Source organism: Pleurodeles waltl, chromosome 7 (genome assembly GCF_031143425.1).
Source record: "Pleurodeles waltl isolate 20211129_DDA chromosome 7, aPleWal1.hap1.20221129, whole genome shotgun sequence".
Lineage (NCBI taxonomy): Eukaryota > Metazoa > Chordata > Amphibia > Caudata > Salamandridae > Pleurodeles > Pleurodeles waltl.
Genome location: NC_090446.1, coordinates 31,679,961 through 31,701,715, shown reverse-complemented (window position 1 = coordinate 31,701,715; position 21,755 = coordinate 31,679,961). Strand labels below are relative to the sequence as shown.

The following is a 21,755-nucleotide window of genomic DNA, read 5'->3' as shown; positions in this document are numbered from 1 at the left end:
CCCCACGACAAGTGCTCCTCGATCTTTTTTTGTCCCCTGATGTCTTTGCAGACCTGTGTCTGGGATTTGCGAATCCTGCAGGAGGTTCATGCAGAGTTCAAAACTCACAGGGTTTGCAAACCTGCAATGATGTTCCCAAACTCCTCCTAAAAATAATAAAAAGTGAAACAGGTGAGACAGCACTCGGTTGGTGACCTGAAAACTGTGTGGTGCAGGTTGGCTCTCTGCATCAGGTTAAGTGCAGGGCCAAGGGAGAAGGTAATGTCAAAGAAGTTGGATGTAGTATACCATTATGTAAAGTTATGAGTTGGACTGGGTCTAACACAATAAGATATATTTTAAAAAAAATCTGTAATTCACTTAAAAACACAGTTAAAGTGAAGCTATGAATACAAGATAAAATCTGTTAAAAAACACTAAGTAGACAAACACCATCTGTCTACAGTAGGGAGACATTGTTGAAGCTTTTCACTGTAAAGTGCAGCTAATAATGGGCCTGGTTTAGAACTTGGCAGAGGGGAATACTCCATTACAAATGTGACAGATACCCCATCCGCCGTTTTATGATCCCATCATAGCCTATGGAGTAATACGGTGGACAGGATATCAGTTACATTTGTGGCAGAGAATTGCACCTGCCAAGTTCTAAACCAGGCCCAAAGTTGTGCTGAGTGGTTTGAGGTGGTCATTTTGATGATACAGCTGTTGATTCACAGGGATTTATGAAACGTTTGCCTTATTTCACAGCAACTCATGAAATACTTTACTTGCAGCTACCTCAAAGCCTGTAGCAAGCAGCTGTCCTACCCAATCCAGTAGTACTTGACTCTTGGCCTGTTTTCCTGCTCAGGACACATCTCACTAAACCAGTTTTTCGCCACACTCGGCAATCTTGGGCCTCATAGTCTGGACCTGATCCACTTGTACTACACCCCCAGGTAGAACGAGGTTAGTGCCAACATCATGTCACAACAGGATACCACCTACACCCCTACATTACAACAATGTCACACACCAACTAAGCCACCTATCGCACACCTACTATACCATCATATCAGTAGAGCAATGACAATAACCATTCCATGACAACCTGACTTGTCAACATGAAGCTGAGTCCCTATCCACAGCAACAGTGAACCAACAACCAAACAATGGGAAATAGTGGTAACATTAATTTCAACATATCACATACACAAAATCCACACATACCTCAATTTTTAGCTGATGTCATGTACCAAGAAAGAAACCACATCAGGTGCCAAACAGAAGACAGCATGTTGTATACAAGTCTATGCTATTTCATGTCACAGAGTCCACAACCTTCACTATTGATATTTGCAAACATGCAACCACTATACCTGACTCCAAAAGAATTGGAGTATAATAAAGTCTAAACACATGTCAGCAACACATGTTCCAATAGTCATGTAGGAAAGGATGAGACATACTTTGTGGAGCTACTTACCCAAGTCTTTCTCCACCTGTAAACAAAGTCATGTACACTTATAGGGGCGAACATAGCCCACAGGATTTACCCACAGACAAGGCCATGTACCGTACCAACACCTTAAATATAATGTGCACCGGTCATGTTCATGAAGGCCACATACAGTACAACTAATCATGATGAGTGGCAACATCAATAGCGCATTATTCAAGTGACAGCACTATCTACACTTGTGACATGAGCAATCTCATCTGTACATGACCGTTGCAATGCCACAATACACTTCTGAGATTAACATGATAGAGACATACACCTTGAGGCAAGCCAAATGAATGACTACACATACCATTCCAACATGTCAAGGCGAAATACCACACCTGCAATACAGTTCAGTCAGTACAAACTATATGATTCCATGCCAAAAGCCCACAAAACATATCCACAATAGCAAAAGTAAGTATGTAGAAGTTGCATCACAATGTTCATATATGTCTGAACCTAACAATGTACACATGATGTTGGCAAACCAGTTTAGATTGTACCAGTTACCAAGATGCTGTGGCCCATTTAGCATGCCCACAACACAGTACAATAGGAAATTGATGTGTAGCCACTTACCATCCCAAGAACATGTACATGGTACTAATATACTGAGCTCTCATATCAATGATATGGGTTGCAGTAGAAGTCTAGTTATACAAACATGGTTTAGTACATACAGGATGTCCATTCTGAGCAAACATCATATGTGCCAATGTCCACGCTTACCAATGGGGACACCTCCTAACAGATCTGAGTAAGTGCAGCAAGTGTGGCATGTGAAATGTCAGATTGAGATCACAGCCTCACGCTAAGTTGACACTCACTGGAAACCTCAGAAATAGTAGGCATGTACTGAACTTGTCAAACTCAATGTTGCACATACAGATGGGTCAATGGGCATTTGAATGGACAGAGGGCAAGACCTGGACAACTTACCATTAGGATATTGGGAGTATGGATCTGTAGGTGGCAAGGAACAACCAGCAGAGTACTAAGAGCAGTATAGTGGTACACATATGACACAGTCACATGCTTCATCATATGTTACTGTAAAGAAGGGATGACATAGGTGAGTAATATGTCCATATACACAATATAATGTGCACACCTATGTACCAATGTTGAGGACTCTACATCTAGGTTTTCTTAGGAGGCATTTTACCTTTAGAGGGGGTTAAGGTCCGACAGGCACCCCTTCGTCCTTGGTAGGACATCCCCAGCTGGGCCTCAGCGGCCTTACGGGCCCATCATCTCAGGTCCTCCCACATCTTTCGAAAGTGGATGCACCTCTGGCTGTAAACCCCCAGGGCCTTCACTTTCTTGGCGATGGCACACCAGATCCCATTTTTCTGATGGGCATTGTCCTGCATGGATGACACAGAAAAGAGGAAAAAGTCATGTACACATGCACAATCCCAAAACAAGTATGGTGAACATTCAAGGTAGTGCAAGAAGCCAAACATACCCTTCCTCACACCTTAACCTCTTGACTCTGCAGTCAGGCTATGTGTGAAGTGGAGTCAGGAATACAACATGCATGCCCAGTACCATGGTATATGGTCTAAAATGAGAGGGAAATATGGGATTAGCCATTTTGGCCTTATTTTTTATTAAGAGTTCAGAGCATATACCCTGGGCACTGGACAGCAGTGCCCCAGTGTACACAGTCTAAAAATCGGCAATAAAATTCTGTACAAAAATATGAGGTGACCAAGCAAAAAGGGTAATTTTCTCAAAAATTGGATACAAGACAGCAGGTTAGCAGATTGGGATATCACTATGATAGTCATTTAACATGGGCTTCTAACAGCAAGTGGTTGTTACTTCAGTTCTGTTTTCCGATCCGTGGTAGAGAAGGAGTTTTTCCGATCTGAATAGGGCATAAGTTCCAGTTCCCCTGTGCATAGCATGAGAAGGCCTGCCACCTTCTCATATACTTTCTGCAGTTTGCAGTTTTTGGTTTCAAACCTGGCAGGGATGTTGCAAGCTCTGCAAGTTCAGCAGAGACCTGTTACCATCTCCTCTATCGTACCACAGCTTTCAGCTCCATATTTTTCTTCTCATTGTGCTCTGTCTACAGCCTGGATGCTACCTTCTCAGTTCTGATTGGTGTAGACTAATATGCATGCAACAATTTCAGGATTCCTCAGGAATATGGCAACCCAGATGACTGTTAGACACATCTAAAATATGTGAGCAGCAAAATCAATTTTACTTTGTCCCACACAACATAAACGTTTTATCACTGAAGAATAAAATACTGCTTTGGCACTGTTAGAATTCGATTATGTGATTAGCAGGCCTCTAGAAATGTCCTTAGGCACTACACTGTATTTGAAGTCAGACTGCCACAGTGCGCAAAAGGACAAATGCAAGCATTAAAAGCCACTTGAAAGGCTGACCTTTCCATGCATCATGACTAAGCAAAGAAATCTTCTAATGATGAAGCCCAAACAATGTGAACCCGCAAAGTTCCCCAGACTAAAAATAATGAAAGTAAGCTCTGAAGCCATTAGTTTTTGGCCCAAGCTCATCTAATCACATGGTGTATGGCTCCCATGCTATGAAATGATGTACTCTTGTCAGAAAATGAGGGACACAAAGGTGTGTTGAACAACCCACTTTCAATTGAGGCAGGAAGTAATGTTAGGGAATCAGTCATGAGCAGAAAAAGTAGGAAACAGGAAGGAAGAGGAGATTTGGTAACTTGGACATGGAACCTTCTTTGCTGGTGGCCTCAGGGGATACACATGGCTCTCAGAAGTGCTAAAAGTCTACATTATAATGGATAAATATAGCATAGAATATGTTATAAAGGGGGGCTGTTATTGTCCTGGTATGCATGACTGCTAGGTGCGTATGGAGGATTACCTTTCTATTATATTTAAGGAATAAACACATATTGACTGATTTGCATCATTAATAAAGTGCAACATGAGGAGAGAGATGGGATGGGCAGTCAGCAGGATAGTAGCTAATTTAGAGGAATGTGTCTCTGTTGGACGAATATAGGTATCTGGAGGTTGGAGCAATCAGTAAGATTTTATTGGTGCTCATTATACTCAATTCAAAACCTAAGATGTGATCTAATACTTATGTGGCAGGCTAAGCCATTCAAACCAGATACACTCAGATGCTAGTAGCAAAAAAGATCTTCTGGCTTTGTTGACATGACTTCCCTTTTAAAAAGGCCTGTAACAGACAAACTGCTGCCCTCTAAACGTGGTTGCTGGTAGGCCTGAGTAAAGTGTATTGATGTCAGTTCAAAAGTTAGTAGCAGGTCTTACTAATGTATTATGGAGCGGAGCATTATACTTTTTATTTCTATGTGATCTTGGAGAAAAAAAATACTTTAAGGAATCAGGTTCTGACAAACTCATTCTGACAGTTTCCATGAAATCTTCAACACTATTGGTATTTACCTGGCTGATATAACCAACATGGTGAATGTCTTTAGTTGCAAAAATAATTTCTCTTGGATATGTTTTGATCGGATCACAAAACCTTTTCTCGTATATCTCCTTATTTTCTCCTCTCATCTTGTCATCCTTCTCAGACTTTGCCTTTTAACTTTTTTCCTGCTATTTGAGTGATTAGGTGAGCTCCACAGAAGAATCAGTTCTTTCCTTCTATTTGGCATGCACAGTCCACTCTCTTATATGCCTTAGTTCATCCTCACTCCCTGCTGTCCACCATAAGCGTCTACCTTGCTCTGAGGCTCCTCCTTTGACCCTTTCATTCTTTTCTCCTTATCATTGTTCCACTTTCTCCTCTACATCCTTTTCTCTGCTCCTGCTTTCTGTTTACAGTCGGGGTAGAAGACCAAAAAAATTCAACTTTTTCACTGAACTCTTTATTGACTATCCTATATCACTTCATTTTTCTAATGTACTTCTTTTTTGCACAGGCATCCCAAAACAAACTATTTGAAGTTTTGTTGCACAATATAGTAGGAAATAATATGAAGGTGCCACAAATCATAAATAGAGGGATTGTAAGTGTTAAGCACACAGGTAACAAATACCTGTGTAATACACGTGGCTGAATGGTCTTAGCCTGGGATGTTTAGACATGCTAATGAATAGGTAGGAGTCATGTGAACCTTGTGTGAGGGTAACACAAAATGTTGGACAAAAGGCTAGTGGCGAGAAGGGGACATCTGATACAGTGATCAGAACATTGGCCCATGAAGTACTCTGCTAAAAGGGGGGCCTTGTAGGCACAGGTCCGTAGCAGAAGTTACATGAGCCTATAGTTGGAGCTGAAAGTCTTGGAAAAGCAAAGCATGTCTTGAAGAGACCATCAGGTATGGTTGGCATCAGAGAAGTCTGGTTATCACATGGAGGAGAGGAGATGCACCAGTGGCAATAATGGAAGTTCAGACATGCATGGGGGAGGGTGGAAAGGAACCGCATCTGGGAAGAGAGCAGTAACATGTAGATGTTTACTTTGAAAATAATAATTACAATGGAAATCAAATATAAAATAGAGGCCGTCAAATTAGGCATGTGGATTGTCTCATTTCAACTGCAAGAGCCTGGAATCTAATATTAACCATGTTTCAAGTTACAGGAAGATCTTGCTCTGAACTCTACTTCAGATACGTGAGCAGATGTTCATCCAAACCATCTATATAAAAGTTTTTTTAAGCATGTGAGATATAGTAGAAAGGTATTGAGCTCTCTGAATACCCATCTTTCACCAGGTGCATCACTTCCCCCTTGTCCTAAGGACTGGATTTGGACTAACGGAAAATGTTACTTCTTCTCACACAAAAAGAAGACCTGGAATCAAAGTCAAAAGTTTTGCGAGTCTTATGATGGAAACCTGGCCATTATACTGGATCAAAACACTCTGGTAAGAAGTAATGGGGGAACGTTACTTTCATAGTCTGCATCTTATGAGTGTGAATATGACTAAAGAGTTTCCAAGGAACCATTTTCGTTGAACTTTCAGACATTTTTGTAAATATAATGGCATTCACCACACTGATGAAGCAAACTTTGGGCCTGATTGCGATCTTGGTGTAAATGGTCCTGCCATTGAAATGGCATCGGATTCCCTGCCTGCTCAGTTGGTGGTCTACCCTCTGTATTATGATGTTAGTGAGTTGCTGAATGAGGGACTGCTGGAGTCCCGCCGACCCCACCAACCATTTGCTGACCACCTCAATGGCGGCATGGGGAAAAGCAGCAGTCAGAGGGTGGTACAGAAAAGGTTCCCACTGTCTGAATGATAAAGTACCTTCCCTTAGAGCCAACTGTGGCTGGGAGACCGCCTGCTTCGAGACTGTGGAATCGATGGAACTGGGGTGCAAACTCTGCCATTTCCTTCTTTTCCCTTCATTCTCTGAAGTGGATCCCTTTGTCCAGTGCCCCCCCTCACAGCAACAACTTGACTCTGAAGAAAATAACCCAGTCTGCTCCGAAATCCAGGTAAGTCCATTTTACACTTTTCTTCCATTGACTGGACTGGTTTCATATGGTCTGTACTACAGCAATCGAAAAGTACTTGTGCAAGGTATTTTCTTCACGTGTCATGCATATGTGTACATTTTATACTGATTTAGTCAAAATGTGCACACATATAATAAGAAAATGTTAACATGCAGACTGCATCCTGCGCCGGTCCCTTGCCATCAGAAACACTGGCGCTGGGCCAGTGGTGACATCTAAATACGGCAGACAAGAGACTGTCGATTTGACAGAGTACTTGTGACCACTTCCACGGCATGTTGGTGGGAAGACCTCCAAGATCGTAATCAGGCCCTTGGTGATTGTCCTTCTTGGGGAAAAATCATTTGTTTAAGTTTGGCTTTTCAAAGACCGAATAAATTTTTTTTTTTTTTTTTTTTTTTTTTTACAGGGACGGTGTCCACTCAGGCCTCTCCTTTTTAGGGTCGAGCGTGCACAAGCGCTCTGGACCATGTTGTAATCTCTCTGTGGCTTCTAACCATGCCCATGTCATGCCCATCACTTTCATTAGTTTGTGGGCTTGCCTTTTAGAAAATCGATTGATTCCATTTGTGAAAGGCATGCATATGTCATGCCTTTTCTGGTCTTTAGCCCTCCTTGAGTGCACCGGTAAACTACTGAAAACATACGAGGCTCTGTGTTTTCAGCTGCTTTCTGTGCTACTTTATCTTTTCATTTCCTGCGCAGCGCGATCTCGCTGGGTAGAAGTTGAGCGCTTTGCATGATATCGACCCTGTTACATAGATAATTGCACTTTTGCTGGATTCGGATAGTTGCACTTTTGCCGATACGTTTCACTGCGAGCGAACTTCTGTTTCCTTTTCTGTGTTGCCTTCACACTCATGCAGACCATTGGCTTGCATATATGAAACTATTTTACTTTTCATTATTAGTTTATGTGGCAAGAAAAGTCAGTTTAGGAGTTTACAACGCTAATAACTCTGACACGAGCCCCGTTGCATTGCAAATGCTTGTTTATATTCCTATTCTTATGTTTAAGTGATCCCCTAAACCCCAATTCTGTCCAGTTCCAGACCCGTTTCCTGTGACTTCCTAATATAATATTTATGTATTCCCACATTTCGTAATGTTTGAGAATTGTACTTATTTTTAAAATTCCAACCCAGGTATGGAATATTTTTTCCATTAATATCTTTGGATGTACATACAAAAGGTAGTTCGTCATTATGGGATTTCCCAAAATTGAATTTCATTTTTTAGGGGGGTTTGGTCAGTCTTGTTTTGTCAGGCTGGTGTTCTTTTGGGAACTCATCATAAAGATATACCAGGTCTTGTACACCAAAAGCAAACAGACAAAGATGTTTAAAGCTCAAAGTAAGATACAAATATAACAAGTCAGTCAGGACAGTAATAGTGATAGCTGGGTAGTTTTATTTTTGTGAACAGACCACGTTCATGACAAGAAGTAGACAGGCAGAACCAGCAGAGCTAAAGCTGCATCTAAAGTTGCATGAATATGTTTCAGAGCTTGAGTGCTTGCACAAAGAAAGCTTTCTTCATTGCCTATTCCTTTAGATATTTGTCATCTCCAGACCATATAGAACGAAGAACCATTCAAACTATCAAATCATCTGATGCCTAGGGAGGTTCTAATGGCTCTCAATTTAAAAAATAATTATATATATATTTTTTTATGTATGCATCACAATTTCTTTATTTGCATTAAATTCACAATCACATTCAGATGCCCTTGAAGGCTGCCAGTCATAGTTTGATTGAGAAGAATTGGGTAATCAGTGGGAAACTGGATCATCGGTGAAGGCTAAAGCTGAAACAAGTGTGTGGGAGAAAAATGGTACTCCAAAAATTCCCATATTTCACTGGATCAGAGACTGCGTTAAAGCTGAAACTGAGAACGATTTTATTACATAATGCAAAAAATTAAGTGATACAGGTAAAATGCCATTAAGACTGAATTGCAGAGTCATACATTGAATGCAGAAATCAGACAATCTAAGGGCCTCATTACGAGGCTGGTGGTCTTATGACCGCCAGCCTCGTAGCGGCGGTCGGACCACCACACTCCAGGTGATCCGACCACCACATTACGACCCTGGCAGTCTGACTGCCAGGGGACCGCTGTCACCGCCAGAAGCTTGGTTCCCAATGGGGTGACGGTGCGCAGAGTTCTAGTAAGCCACGGCAGCTGTCCAGTTTCTGCCAGTCTTTTCATGGCTGGGACCCCGCCATGAAAAGGCTTGTTGAGAAACCCAGTGCTGGGGGCCAAAGGGGGGGGCCTGCACTGCCCATGTCATGAAAGTACCCCAGCAAAAATTATCTTATACTTTTAAATAACTCTACTTTATGTGCCTTAAAATTAGTGGACATGGGAGGGGAGTTATTGTCTGTGATGAAGATTTGATGCAAACACACATACATAGGTCAGGAACATTTGGTCAGCAGTTGCATGGCCACCGCAACCTGCTTCCATCATGGCACTATCCAAAACCCCCATTAATTTATTTTGAACATCCAACGTGCTATGCTTTCATCGGTTTATGAGACTGTTATCCCAATATCATCAGATTTTCATTCTCCATGCTTTTGATTGTAATATTGATTTGCCTATTTCCAATTACAGCACACAATTAGACATTACAAAACAATTGACGATTCTTGGATTGGGCTACGGAAAAGTAATGGAATATGGTCGTGGGTCAATGGCAGCCGCTTTTCACGTTTATTGTGAGTACCTTATGTGATATTAAACATAATACTTCAGTGCCAAAAGTACATCTATTGTTTTTTTCCTAAACATTCGACACACAACTTGTGTCACTGGTAGAGAAAAATGACTTCTAGCCATGGAGTAGCAGTGACTGCTGCACGCATGCAGGGTGATTGTTTAGAGTAATGTTTAGGGGTAGTGCCTTTGCTGTTTTACTGTCCGAACTGCTCTTTTTAGATCTGGCTTGGCATCTTTATATTTTCTTGAGCTCATGTCAGCACCAGAAACATCACGCAAGATACTACTTGGGCATCGTCTTGAATAGGTGTGTGTCAGTTTTTAGGATGAACCGAAATGGTTGAAATATTTACAGTCTGAATTTACAATAAAGTGTGTTTAATTTAAAAACTATTCAAAGTTGATGCTACCACCAATATCTCATCTGTATAGCAGCAACATCCACGAAGGTAAAGCGTTGCTTGCATTATTTGCATAGTGCTGATTTTGTTTAGGTTGCACAGATAGTAGTTTGTTTACTGTTATATTTTGGCAGCTGCAGTTTGTTTTCCACTTCTTGGCTCTGCATCACTGTTGAGCACCAATGCGTGTGGCTTCTACATGGGTAATTGCATCTCCACAGAAAGTCCTACATAAGATGTGTGGTTCCTCTTTGTTCCCTGCAATGTTGCATACTGTGTCACAAAGATAGTGTTTTTGAATGGTGGGTAAGGAGCAGTGTTGTAGCAACAATGTTTTTTTTGTTTTTTTAAACTGCACTACCAATAAATGCAAACAGCATCAGCATTTTCAACATTTGAAAACCATCACATAGAGAAAGAGGCCAATAGCTTTGGCTTAGGCAAGTTTGCAATGCTTCTTATTGTATTTTCTCAAACGTATCTTGTAGGTTTACAATGAATACAAATTAAACATGATGCTGTTTAAATGTGACATGCATATGTTTGCAGGACAAAAACAAAATAAACATTAACTGCCCACTAAGACTATGCTATCTGGTAACTAAATCCTTTCTGACTTCTGTGCCTCTGAGAGCTGGGACAGTATGAGAAAGGTGGGGGCTCTTCAAGGCCTAGCAAGGTGCAGCAATCCATCCCATGGACCCAGTCCTTCCTGTCAGGCTGATGGACATAGTCTTTTATTGTCCTTTTCTTTCAGGGATACTTTAAGTTCCTGCGACCCATGGTGGGATTCGTAGAAGTGGGAGAACCTCAGCAGTGTGGCTTCTTGGTCAGAGGCCACAGTTGAACCAGGACTCGAGGTATTTCACTGTAGGCAACTGCAGCTTGTGCAACCTGCCAGTGCTGCCAAACACCAGTGCCACAGTTACCTTATAACCAAAGCACTACAATAAATCTGACCATTTGAATTATTCCATGTCAATAAAGCTGTAAGAAGGTCTGGACGAGGTATTTTAATTTACATGAATATTAACTTTTTAGCAACATCACAAAACAAAATAAAATAAAATGATGGACGGCGTGTTGAAACTTTATGAACACTCACCCCCAGTCACAGATCTCGGCTTAATCTATCGTTATTTTGCTCACCACGTCACCCCAGTTTGGACCCAGCCATATACAAATCAGTCTTGACCCTGTTCCCAAGGGAAAACAACCTGTGGATGTGCTCTGCTTAAAAATAGACTGACAGCTGCACCAGGTGATAAATTGTCAGAAATAAGTGCCAATGTTGGGAAATAAGTGCCAGTGTTGGGACATAAGTGCCAGTGCTGAACTCCAGAAAACACCAGCGCAAATTAAACACTGATCAGGTGATAGTTGTCTAATCACACACTAACCCAATTCCTCATTTCTAGATAAAATGAATTGTCAGCTTATTTCCAGGCCTCCCAATTTGTGTCTGCCTAGTGCTCACCTACCATTTCACTTATTGCTGTCCTCCTGCTGGCCTGTGCATACTCACACACATCAGTAGGGATGCTGAGCCAACACTAAAAAGTGCCATTTGTGAGGTCATCAGTGATGTGGTTGCTGACGCCATTAGTCATAAAAGTTCTGAGTTTCTGAGCAAAAGAGTGGTTGGCTGAATGATAGAATTGCTCAGCCACTGCACTCCATTTTTTGTTTTTGCTCACCTTGACATTACACACAGTGGCCAAAAATATGCAAATCAGTCTTTGACATATTTGAATAGGAATAGTCCCATATGAATTGTCATGCCACTTAAACCATCTCTCTGAGAAAAGAAAAAGGAGGATGAGTGGAATGCTTGATTTAATCTCAACCACCAGATTTTTTTTTTACTGCACATCTGACCACTGAATTATTTATTTCCGGTGTCACTCCATACAGAGACTAACAATATGCAAATTAGCATTAGTCCTGCTGCAAAGGAACAGCATAGCCTGACCTACTGTTTTATGGTTTTCTGAATGGGATGACAAGCAACTCCAGTCTTTATTCAGCCTTATTGAGGCTCATCAGTGAGATGCAGTATTTGTCCTACAACACTGCTATGCTATAGGAGGCTGGGCATGCATGTGACACTTAAGATGTCTCACTAAGAAAAGTACACATTTCTTGAGAATATGAGCAGAATGAGGGGCAACCACAAAGCTGCCAAGTGGGTCCTGAATTTCTATCATAACAAGATTTCCCCAATTTAATTTTTCAAGAAAATTCTGTATATTTGTACAAGATATAGTAGCCTGTGATCTTAGTAGAGAACCATAACTAACCACCAGGAAGAAGACGCACCCTGCAGAACAGTCCCTCCTATGTTATTTAGGACATCCTTACCTTGCTCTGATACCACCCCGACCCTTGTCCCCCCCCCCCAGTTCCCAGTGATATTGGTTTAACTAAAATATGTTGAGGTGCCTTAAGAGGAAGCAGCCCAAGCTACTCAGGATATCTACCACTTTCTGTCCCCCACTTTCCCTGCTTTCCAAGTGTTTAGCACTGCGTGCCCTTGCCTTCCAAAACTTTTTGCAACCCAGCCAGGGCTGCCGTAAGCCACATCCTGCAGCAACAGCATAAACAAGGAATTCAAAACCTAACAAGGCACATCATCATCAGTCACTCATGTAACAAGCATACATATAGCTGTACTGATTAAAAGAGAAGAATACCACTATTATGTACTATTACATGGCGTTGCCCTGAGGAGGCCCTCAAACATTGTCCCATTTCTGAGATCGAAACTTGTCCACACGTTATTGATTTATGCGAGCAAAAATATGTTAAATGTGCTTTGTTGACATGTACTAAACTCAAGAGACAAGTTCCTCTCATGAACTGTAATATTTATGTTCCAGTATGTGGAAATGCTTCAAAAATATGCTTCATGACATCTGAATCAAGGATGTGCATAATCAGTTATCATGTAAATATGTAATCAGTCTTTTTTCAATTCATGGTCAGTGAGAGGTTTTCCTTTCTTATAAGTGTCTGATCCCTCTTCAATGGGTCTTAACTGGATCAAACTCCTTATAGATAAAACAGATTAATTAATAGGCCATTTTGCGCTGCAAATCCTCCGGCAGATCCCCTCATGGGTCTCTTTCTTCTGTACTTCCTGCACAGACTGTCATTGGCCCAGGATATTCCCGGCCTACATTGCGCCTACTTAAATATGGACAAATATGGAATATTGGACTGCACATCAATGTGCAACTGGATCTGCACCAGGAACAGCTCCTTTTCTATCACAGGTATAGTCCTCACCATTTTCTTCAGAGCTATTTAGCAACACAGCTCATTCTCTAACATCTCCAAAGTGCACACAGTCCTTTCAGTGTTCTTTCTATAATGGTGATTATTCTATTTGTGTCAAGGGATAACATGGAGGATTGCAAACTAATTGAACTATCATCATAGCAGGCATGGAAAAACAACAAGAATGCTGTCCTTTAAGAATACATAAGAAGCCAGTTGAAACATTTTTACGAAAAAGTCCATAAAAGTTATTAATCAGACTTTGCAACAATTCAGACCAAGCAGCCTTGCATGATTTTGTAAGGAAATCTTAAGCAACATAAGGGTTTGTCCTGCGTTGCGTTACTTTTCACTGTGGTAGGCATTCCATAGGTAGAGCATGGGTGTTCATGTGTATCCACTCATGGAATATGATGCAATCCTATATCTTCTAAAGTTAGTAAACCTGATAGTGCATCTACCACAGAGAGGCATAGCATTATTTCCTCTTTCCATGTGTGCTGCAGTTTGCAGCAAACATAGAAAGAGGAAGATGCCTCTAAGCCTTGTTTTTGTGCAGGAAGGTATTCCCTCCTGCACATAAACAGTCCTCCCTAAAACGTAGGCACCCATGTACCATTGCACAAGGGTACCTTTGTTGGAACTTAGTAGCCACAAGTGTGCCAGCACAAGGAGAGAGGTGAACTGGCCCATACCACTGTAACTATGGTGCAGTCCAGCTCTCCCTCTTTCGCGCAATGGAACACAGCTAATTTCTTTGCTGTGATGCATTGCATGAAATCGTAGCACATCTTGCCTACCAATTCTACAAGAGAAAAGGACATACCTCTCCACAGTTTCACATCTGGCCAAATGCAGTGCTTTCATGATACTTGCGCCACTTCCTTTCATTCCTTTTTGTGGGCATCATTTGATAAAGCTATAGTGCTTGGGTACAACTGTATCACATCTAAAATGAAAAATAAATACATTCATTAGGTCTATAGTGATTGACTTCTAAAAACATTATCTTTCAATATTCAAAATTTAGTGCAAGGTAAGGTGCTTCAATTTTTTTACAAAACGTCCTATACATTATAAAATAAAACAAAGTTAACTCCTAAAAACTACACCAATCATGATCAACCATCAGTGCAAAGTACTTAGAGTTTTCAAATCATTATAGGCATTTTAATCAGATCATTCAGGAGTTAGTGCAAGTTAGGGGTGTAGTGCTTAGGTTTTCGGTACAGTCTAGACATTATTAAATGAGACAAAGGTTAGCTCCTAAAAGCAATACCCATCATAGTCTACACACAGTGCAAGGTAATACGGAAGTGCTTAGAGTTTTTAAAAAATGTATTCTAGGCATTGTAAGATGCTAAAATATTTATTTTCGACATTAAACAAATTCAGTTAGAGATTTTTACCTAATTCCTACTCCTAATGCTAAACGAGTATGGTAAATATTGCTTTCCTAGGGACAAAAAAACATTAAAATATTGCATATTAATAATGAAAATAATAAACACATTTGTATGGGAATGCTAAATCACTTATCTTCCTATTTGTATTTTCAAGGGTCAAAGTTGTTTTTTAAAATTCAAACTATCCACCTTGTTCACAAACTTGATATGACGTAAAAGTTAAAGTATTGATCTGCCCGATAAACAGTGCATAATGGTTCTCACTTCTGCTTCTAACAGAGTTTGCTGTGCTTGTAGCATGTGCGGACAGACGCAAAGTATGTGCAATAAGGGCTGGTTTGTGTAACCACAAAGTCTACAACACTTTGTTGGCCATTGCTGTAACCACCTTGGGGTACCGTACTCAGTTGAATACCTGCCATATCTTAAGTTGAGAAATGTGTCCTGCATGTGAGGCGGAAAGTGTGACTGCAGATAAGGCTGGACCTCAAGTTTTTCAAAGGAGTTAATTACAGTCCAAGTGTGCCTTTTGGTTTCTAAAATGTTTTTATCTGTTATAAAGGAGAGAAGATTTGTTGCAGAATTTAGAAGGAAGCTTTATTAATTTCTAATAGTCCAGACAGCTGGTAATCGAAAGTGTGGAAGCACACTGATGAAGTTCTCCAAACACCTGTATAATTAGAGTTACTAATTCCTTGCCAACACAGATTTGCTAGTGAGCTAGGCTCAGATAAAAACAAGGACTCAAATTTAAGAAGGCCCTAGCGCCACATTAGTGTCTCTATTTTATGCTAATGTGGCGTTAGGTTGTCAAAAACACCACACTAAATTTACAATGTGGTGCAATACATGCACTGCGCCTCTTTGTAAACCCTTGCGCCACATTATGCCTGCACCAGGCATAATGTATGCAAGGGGGCGTTCCTCTGTTAGGAGGCCCAGAAAAATGGCACAGTCGAAAGTATGAGATTCCACTGCACCATTTTTCTAATCATTTTTAATGCATGATCAGTGCAGGCATTAAATTGAGGCACACCATTGTTTAGAATGGGCCTCTATGTACTTTGCAGGATTAACAGCAACATTTTTGGCGCTAATCCTGCAAAGTACCACAATACCATCAGAAATTATGAAGCTATTGATCCTAATGTGTGCCATATCATTAATACGGCGCACACATGGTAGCATTGGGGGGGGGAGTGCAATGGTGCACAAGAAAAGTGGTGCTTCATACAATGAAGCTCCACTGTTCTTAAATCTGGGCCAAGGCGTGTAGACATAAAAAAAATAAAAAAAAATAAAGCCTGTCTCACTAGGATCTGACTTTATAGACCAAACTACAAAGCAATTTCCACATGGTCAAATTTCTCTTGAAGACATATTTAGAAGCCTTAATTTGAAGCTAGTATAATAATTTAACATCCAGACCTCGGAAGATGACTGAGCACTAGGCCAGAGCAGGTACCAATGTTGCCTCTGTGATTGTGTTAAATGATCTTTGGTAGGACTCATTCATTTGTCCTGCAATATCTTAAAAGCAAAGATCGAGTAAGCAGTTTAAGCTTTTGAAAAATTAAAATGTCCTTTAAATGAGACTATCATCAAATAAAATGCTTAGATATTTATAAATATTGGCTCACTCAATGGGCATCCCCCTTACTTGCCAGACTAAGGGCCTCATTTACAAGAATGTGACACATTACCATTGATGCAACAGATTTATTGCGCTTCCCTAAGATCCCCTAATGATGCCATAGATTCTCTGTGTTTACAATACAGAGCTCTACAGCGCACATTGTCACAGATGCGTCAGAAATTCTGACATCTGTTGGAAAAAGCCCTGCATAAATTTAATACTTGCTCTGAGCAGGCAGTAAAATTCTGACAGTGAAGTCGTAGAATGGCCTTCTTCAGTTTAGGAAAGCTATTAAGACATGGTTGGTTCCTATATAACAGGTCTGCACTGAAGAAGGCCAGATCTGGATTTAGCAGCTTACCTGTTTTATGCACTGCTCCAGTGAGGTCAGCGCCTGGATACCCGGGAGATGAAATATGTGCTTTAATAATAATAATAATAATAATGCAAACAATGCAGTGGTAAAGCCATGTTACTTGGCTATGCACACCATGCATGATCGTGAACAAGGGCACCATTATGAAAGAGAGAAGAGAAACACAATGCTAATGCAATTATTCAAAGATTAGAATGGTTCATTGATTTTCAAAGATGTGCCTGTCCATACCATGTTCCTGGGCTCTGCATCAAGAAAAACGTGGACTATCTTGTGTTGAAATAAAAACGTGCTACAGGGGAAGCATGGCTACCTGTACTCCAGCTCAGTGGACCTCCCACCGGTACCAGCTTGCCTTTCCCCTCACTTGAAATGCGCCTCTCAAGGTGAATCCGAGAAACCCAGTGATTCACAGGAAGAGAAAGTGATAGATACAGATGATAAAATAGAAATTTAGAGGTACAGATGTCAACTTCCTTTCCATATGAAACCCTGCATCAAGACACACAAAAATGCTCATACATTTTACTAAATAATGGTGCTACAGTGACCGAAATTGATAGAGGGATAGATGATAACATAGCAATTTGAATATACACATGTCAACTGCCTACCCATCCGAATCCTTTCAGAGGGTATATCTAGGTGAGTTCACTTTAGTATCATCACACTAATGGTAGCGTATCCCCACTGCATTAGCAGAGGTCCCACCTTTCCATAAAATTTAGATTGACCACCATTGCTACTTCCTTGAGAGGAATAACAAGCAGTGTTCTCACCTATTGGCCGTATAATCTTTCCAAATAGTTACACACATGAAATCCTCTGTATACCAACCAAATCCTAATGGACATCCCTGCTTCTTCTGTCCGAAGTGTTGTTGGCAGTTTCAAAGCTCCACTGTGCTAAGTGAGACACTGTTGCTTGGCACTAAAACATAATTAAATCTAACAGTGATTGTCATTATGAAACTTCCTCTTTTCCATATTCTTGTACTTGGCTGATATCTTCAGCCAGCCACTGCTGTTTTAATCTCTGAAAATTGTCCAAAAGCCTAATCTGCCCATGCAAGTGCATACCAGACATAACCCTCAAAAGAATCCATATTCAAATAAACCCCACCATCCTGCTAAAAGTCCAAGGTTTTTCGTAAGAGTTGCTGCAAGTCCTGTATAATCCTGGGATTGGTGAATACCTAGGCTACATTTTAATGATTTCATCTCATGCTTGGGTCTTCTACTCCCCCCCATAATATATCCTTCTGATTTTTTCACTCTTGCAGGTAATTTGCATCTCTGCTTTCTCCCATTGTCATTGTTTTCCAACCTTTGTCTTCCACCTCCTTCTGCCCTTGTCCATCTTTCTCTTTCGTGCTATGAGGCAAAATATGGAGATAAAAATATGCTGATTGAGAGAACTGTCCTCTTGCAACCATCTGCAGAACAATTGCACTGAAATTATTTATTTTATTGTCTCTATGTCCAAATTCCTATGTTTGGAGAATTCATTGCCTACACTATGGTGGTACTAGACCATGTAGCATGATTACACTGACAGACAGGACTCAAAGATGAAGCCCACCAGAGTGATGTTTAGGAGAAAGTACCATTTTACTTTAGAATTTTAATTGTGATGAATGTTTATGACTAGCCAAAGTAAATTTCCCTGCTGCTTCGGATGTCTGAGATTATGTTACGTTAACAAAACTTAATAAACCGCACATTCACAGTTTCATGGTGCTAAATACCACTGTTGTAAGCAACCTCAAGGGAGGATGAGCACTGATGATTTAAGAAGTTTAGCTTCTAAAGATTTGCCCAAATAACCAAGTTTTTATTTTTTTTCTACAGTGCTGCCCAATTTAGGTAGATCTATACCTATCATCTACTCCTTAATCTGTAGGTGCTTGGGTGGTTTTCTGGAGGTATTGACAAAAGCTGCTAGTTGGGTAAGTGGGAACAAATTAAAAGTGATCACGGAAGAAATCTGCATATTTGCTCTAAGAATGACCCTTTGACCAAATAGTATTTGTGCTAACCACAAATTTCATTTCTTTTTTCTAATAGATTACTGAAAAAGAGCCAAAGCTAAATTAGGATTTGATGCTGATCCATGTTTAGCGCAACATCAAGACATATTTGCACTAGAAGACAATCCTTCTATTATTTTGGCTGTTCAATATAATAAAGTGCTCCTAAATCTGCACTTTCTTTCTGTCACTTGTTTGGACTAGCAACAGGGAACATGTTTACATTTCTGACTGGCCAAAACACTTGAAAATACTGTTACTTTTTGGAAATGATGTGCTTGCTGATGGACTATTCCTGAATCAGATGTTGTTTGATGAATACACTTCATGTTATGATGTCCTTTTCAATGTTATATGTGGGTTGCACTCATGTTTCCATTATCTTTCAGGTACTGTTCTTCTTGTAATGTATCTTGTCCTTACTTATTAGTCGAGTCTTCCTAGTTCTGCACTGCTAAGTTTTTCTTTTGCTCATGTGTGACATTTTCGGGTTTTCAGGGTGCTATGTGTGATGCAGTTATGAAGGCAACTCTTTTGCAACTCCGTATTATTGTTTTACAAACTTTGAATGTACTGTGAAACTGAACAACTTTTCCATTTAAAACAAGCATTGTCATGGACAATAACATTGCCTATAATGTGCTAACGCAAACAGACACAAGCGTGAACAAATGTGCAAAGTTTTGACCGTGTCTTTGTTCAACCTGCATTTTTGTTCCTTCCATACCTGCACCTATTTGGGGATACCACAAGTTGACTGTGCAGTGCAAAACCACAAGAAAAGGAAGCAAGCATTGGCAAAGCCAATAGGTCTAGCATTGGCTACCAGCCTTTTGCCTTAGTCAGTGCTCGTTTTTCATAGTTGTTGCAAAACTTTATTGTTGGGGGAGCTAGTGAGCCCAAAGCAATGCAAAACGGAAAAAAATGGATAGAAGCAAAAATAGTTTTAGTTGCTGGTGATTTAGGGAACAACAGCAGACCAATGGACGATAGGGTTTGGCTGATAGCATGGGTAAGAAATTATTTATAATATAACTATATATAGGGTAGATAGATCAGTAAGCAGGATTAGTAGTTGTGCAGGATGAGAGTCCTGCGCAAGTAGTAGGCCCACAATTATCTCCTTACTTGGAACCAGCAACCCAATTATTGTTGTACATGACTCTCTCAGAGAAGCAAAGCACAGCAATACAAGGTCTACTCAGGGGAAGGTGGTGTGGTCTAGCAATCTCAATTCTCTGGCACACAACAAGAACACTCAAACTATTGTCCAGTCAGTGCTTTTTCTTTTAAAGTGAAATACATTTATTACACAGGCTACAGAAATCTACACAGTCATTTACTAATAGATACATCAGGTAGATGAAAATTCCTTTGGTGACACCATCATATCACATTTCATGCCTAATAGGTCATGATGTTCATAATCACAATAGCCTCCCCCCCACCACCACTACCACCTACACCAGATGCAGTATCACAACATAATGGAGTGTCTTTTTAAAAAAAGGCAGGCCTAGAGGCTTTGTCAAGTGGACACTCACCTCAATACAAACAATATCCACATGGTAGGATTCATCATTAAATCCAATGAAATCCAAAAGTCTATTCAGAGCATTCAGTACCCTTACTAAAGGAATAAAGCATTGCAAGGTTCACCACTCTTTATTAAAACAATGAAAATCAAAACATGTTTCAGAGTTTTCTTTACACTTTTCAGGCCATTGTAATATAGTTTTACGACCCAACACTAGAAGTCTCCTCATTCCAGAGCCTTTAAGCAAAAGCACCAGGTCCAGAAATAAGAAACCTTTCCTGGTGTCACAATTGTGCTATTCCCTGAAATTTAGAGCGAGTTTATAGAAGACCTGGGGAAAGACATGCTGCTCCATCTTCTACAGCCTCTTCACCCTGAGTGTGGAGATTACATTCTGGGTGCGGAGAGTACACTTCAGCAGAGATTCCGCCCTGTGAATATTCCACCCCCAGTGTGGACACAGACATACTACTCGTAACTTAGAACAAGATGTCAGGATTTGCTGTGTGCTATGTAAATGGACTAAAATATGTCACTGTACATGGTATGTGCTAACAGTCTGACAAATCTTTCAGTAATTGCTTGAGTCTTACAGTGCAAAATAACAACTACCAAGAGTCACAAACCTATCACTTGACCCAGTTTGCTTAGATGATTTGCAGTTGTCTCTAAGAAGGAGATGTTTTCCCCCTGCTCACCTAGTAAGACTTGTTAAGGGCCTTGTAAATAATGAGGAATAACATAAATTTGATTTGCATCAGAAAAAGTCCTGGGAGTCCCACTAGGGCCGGAGTGATGTGGTTGAACTTGATAACTGGTAATCAGTAGGGTTGTTGCCTGAAATGTGGCAATAAAAAAAGGTGTGGGTAGAATCCTGAGGTCCATTGAGTAAGATTTTATCCTCGCTGATGATCCCCTTCTCTCCTCAATGATTTTTATTGTACTTCACATCCCATATTTGACCAAATCTACCTTCATAAACATTCGAGAAGAGCTGCTTCTCACCAGTGCTCAGGGTCATAAATGTGCAGTAATACTCTCCTTAAACTATTCCACTCGATATATCGCAATGTATCATTTTTAAATGCTTAAAGATTTCCTAAAGGTTTGAAATATCAGTGGTTGTGGTCATTCCTATCAAATGGCACTCACAAGAAAATCAGCAAACTTTGTCCAGTAAATCCATCAGTGCAGCTTCCAGAATAGCCCAAGGCTCCGCCATGTTTTCACTACTGTTTATTGCTTACATAGCTCCCTTCACATTCAACCCAGCAAACATCTAATTGGACACAATCTATAGGCCACAGGTACAATCAATCAATCATGTATTTTAGAGTGCACTACTCACCCATAGGGTCTCAAGGCACTGAGGGGTGTGTCCTCGGAGCTCATTCAAAGAGCCAGGTCTTGAGGTTCTTCCG

At 40.5% G+C, this 21,755-nt stretch overlaps 1 protein-coding gene across 3 annotated transcripts in view; it reads left to right on the top strand.

Moving 5' to 3' along the window:
• The window catches only part of LOC138303588 (C-type lectin domain family 2 member B-like), a 37,310-nt gene extending 17,463 nt beyond the window's left edge, over positions 1-19,847 (top strand). For 2 of the 3 annotated variants that reach the window (XM_069242856.1, XM_069242855.1), the window contains 4 exons: positions 6,195-6,346; positions 9,566-9,669; positions 13,219-13,346; positions 15,036-15,226. In XM_069242856.1, the coding sequence (XP_069098957.1) occupies positions 6,195-6,346; positions 9,566-9,669; positions 13,219-13,346; positions 15,036-15,190 (539 nt within the window). In that variant the 3' untranslated portion in view covers positions 15,191-15,226. Of the gene's footprint in view, positions 1-6,194; positions 6,347-9,565; positions 9,670-13,218; positions 13,347-15,035; positions 15,227-18,834 lie in introns of those variants that run through there. The other variant, XM_069242857.1, reaches the window with a different exon arrangement.
• The last annotated feature ends 1,908 nt before the right edge of the window (positions 19,848-21,755 follow it).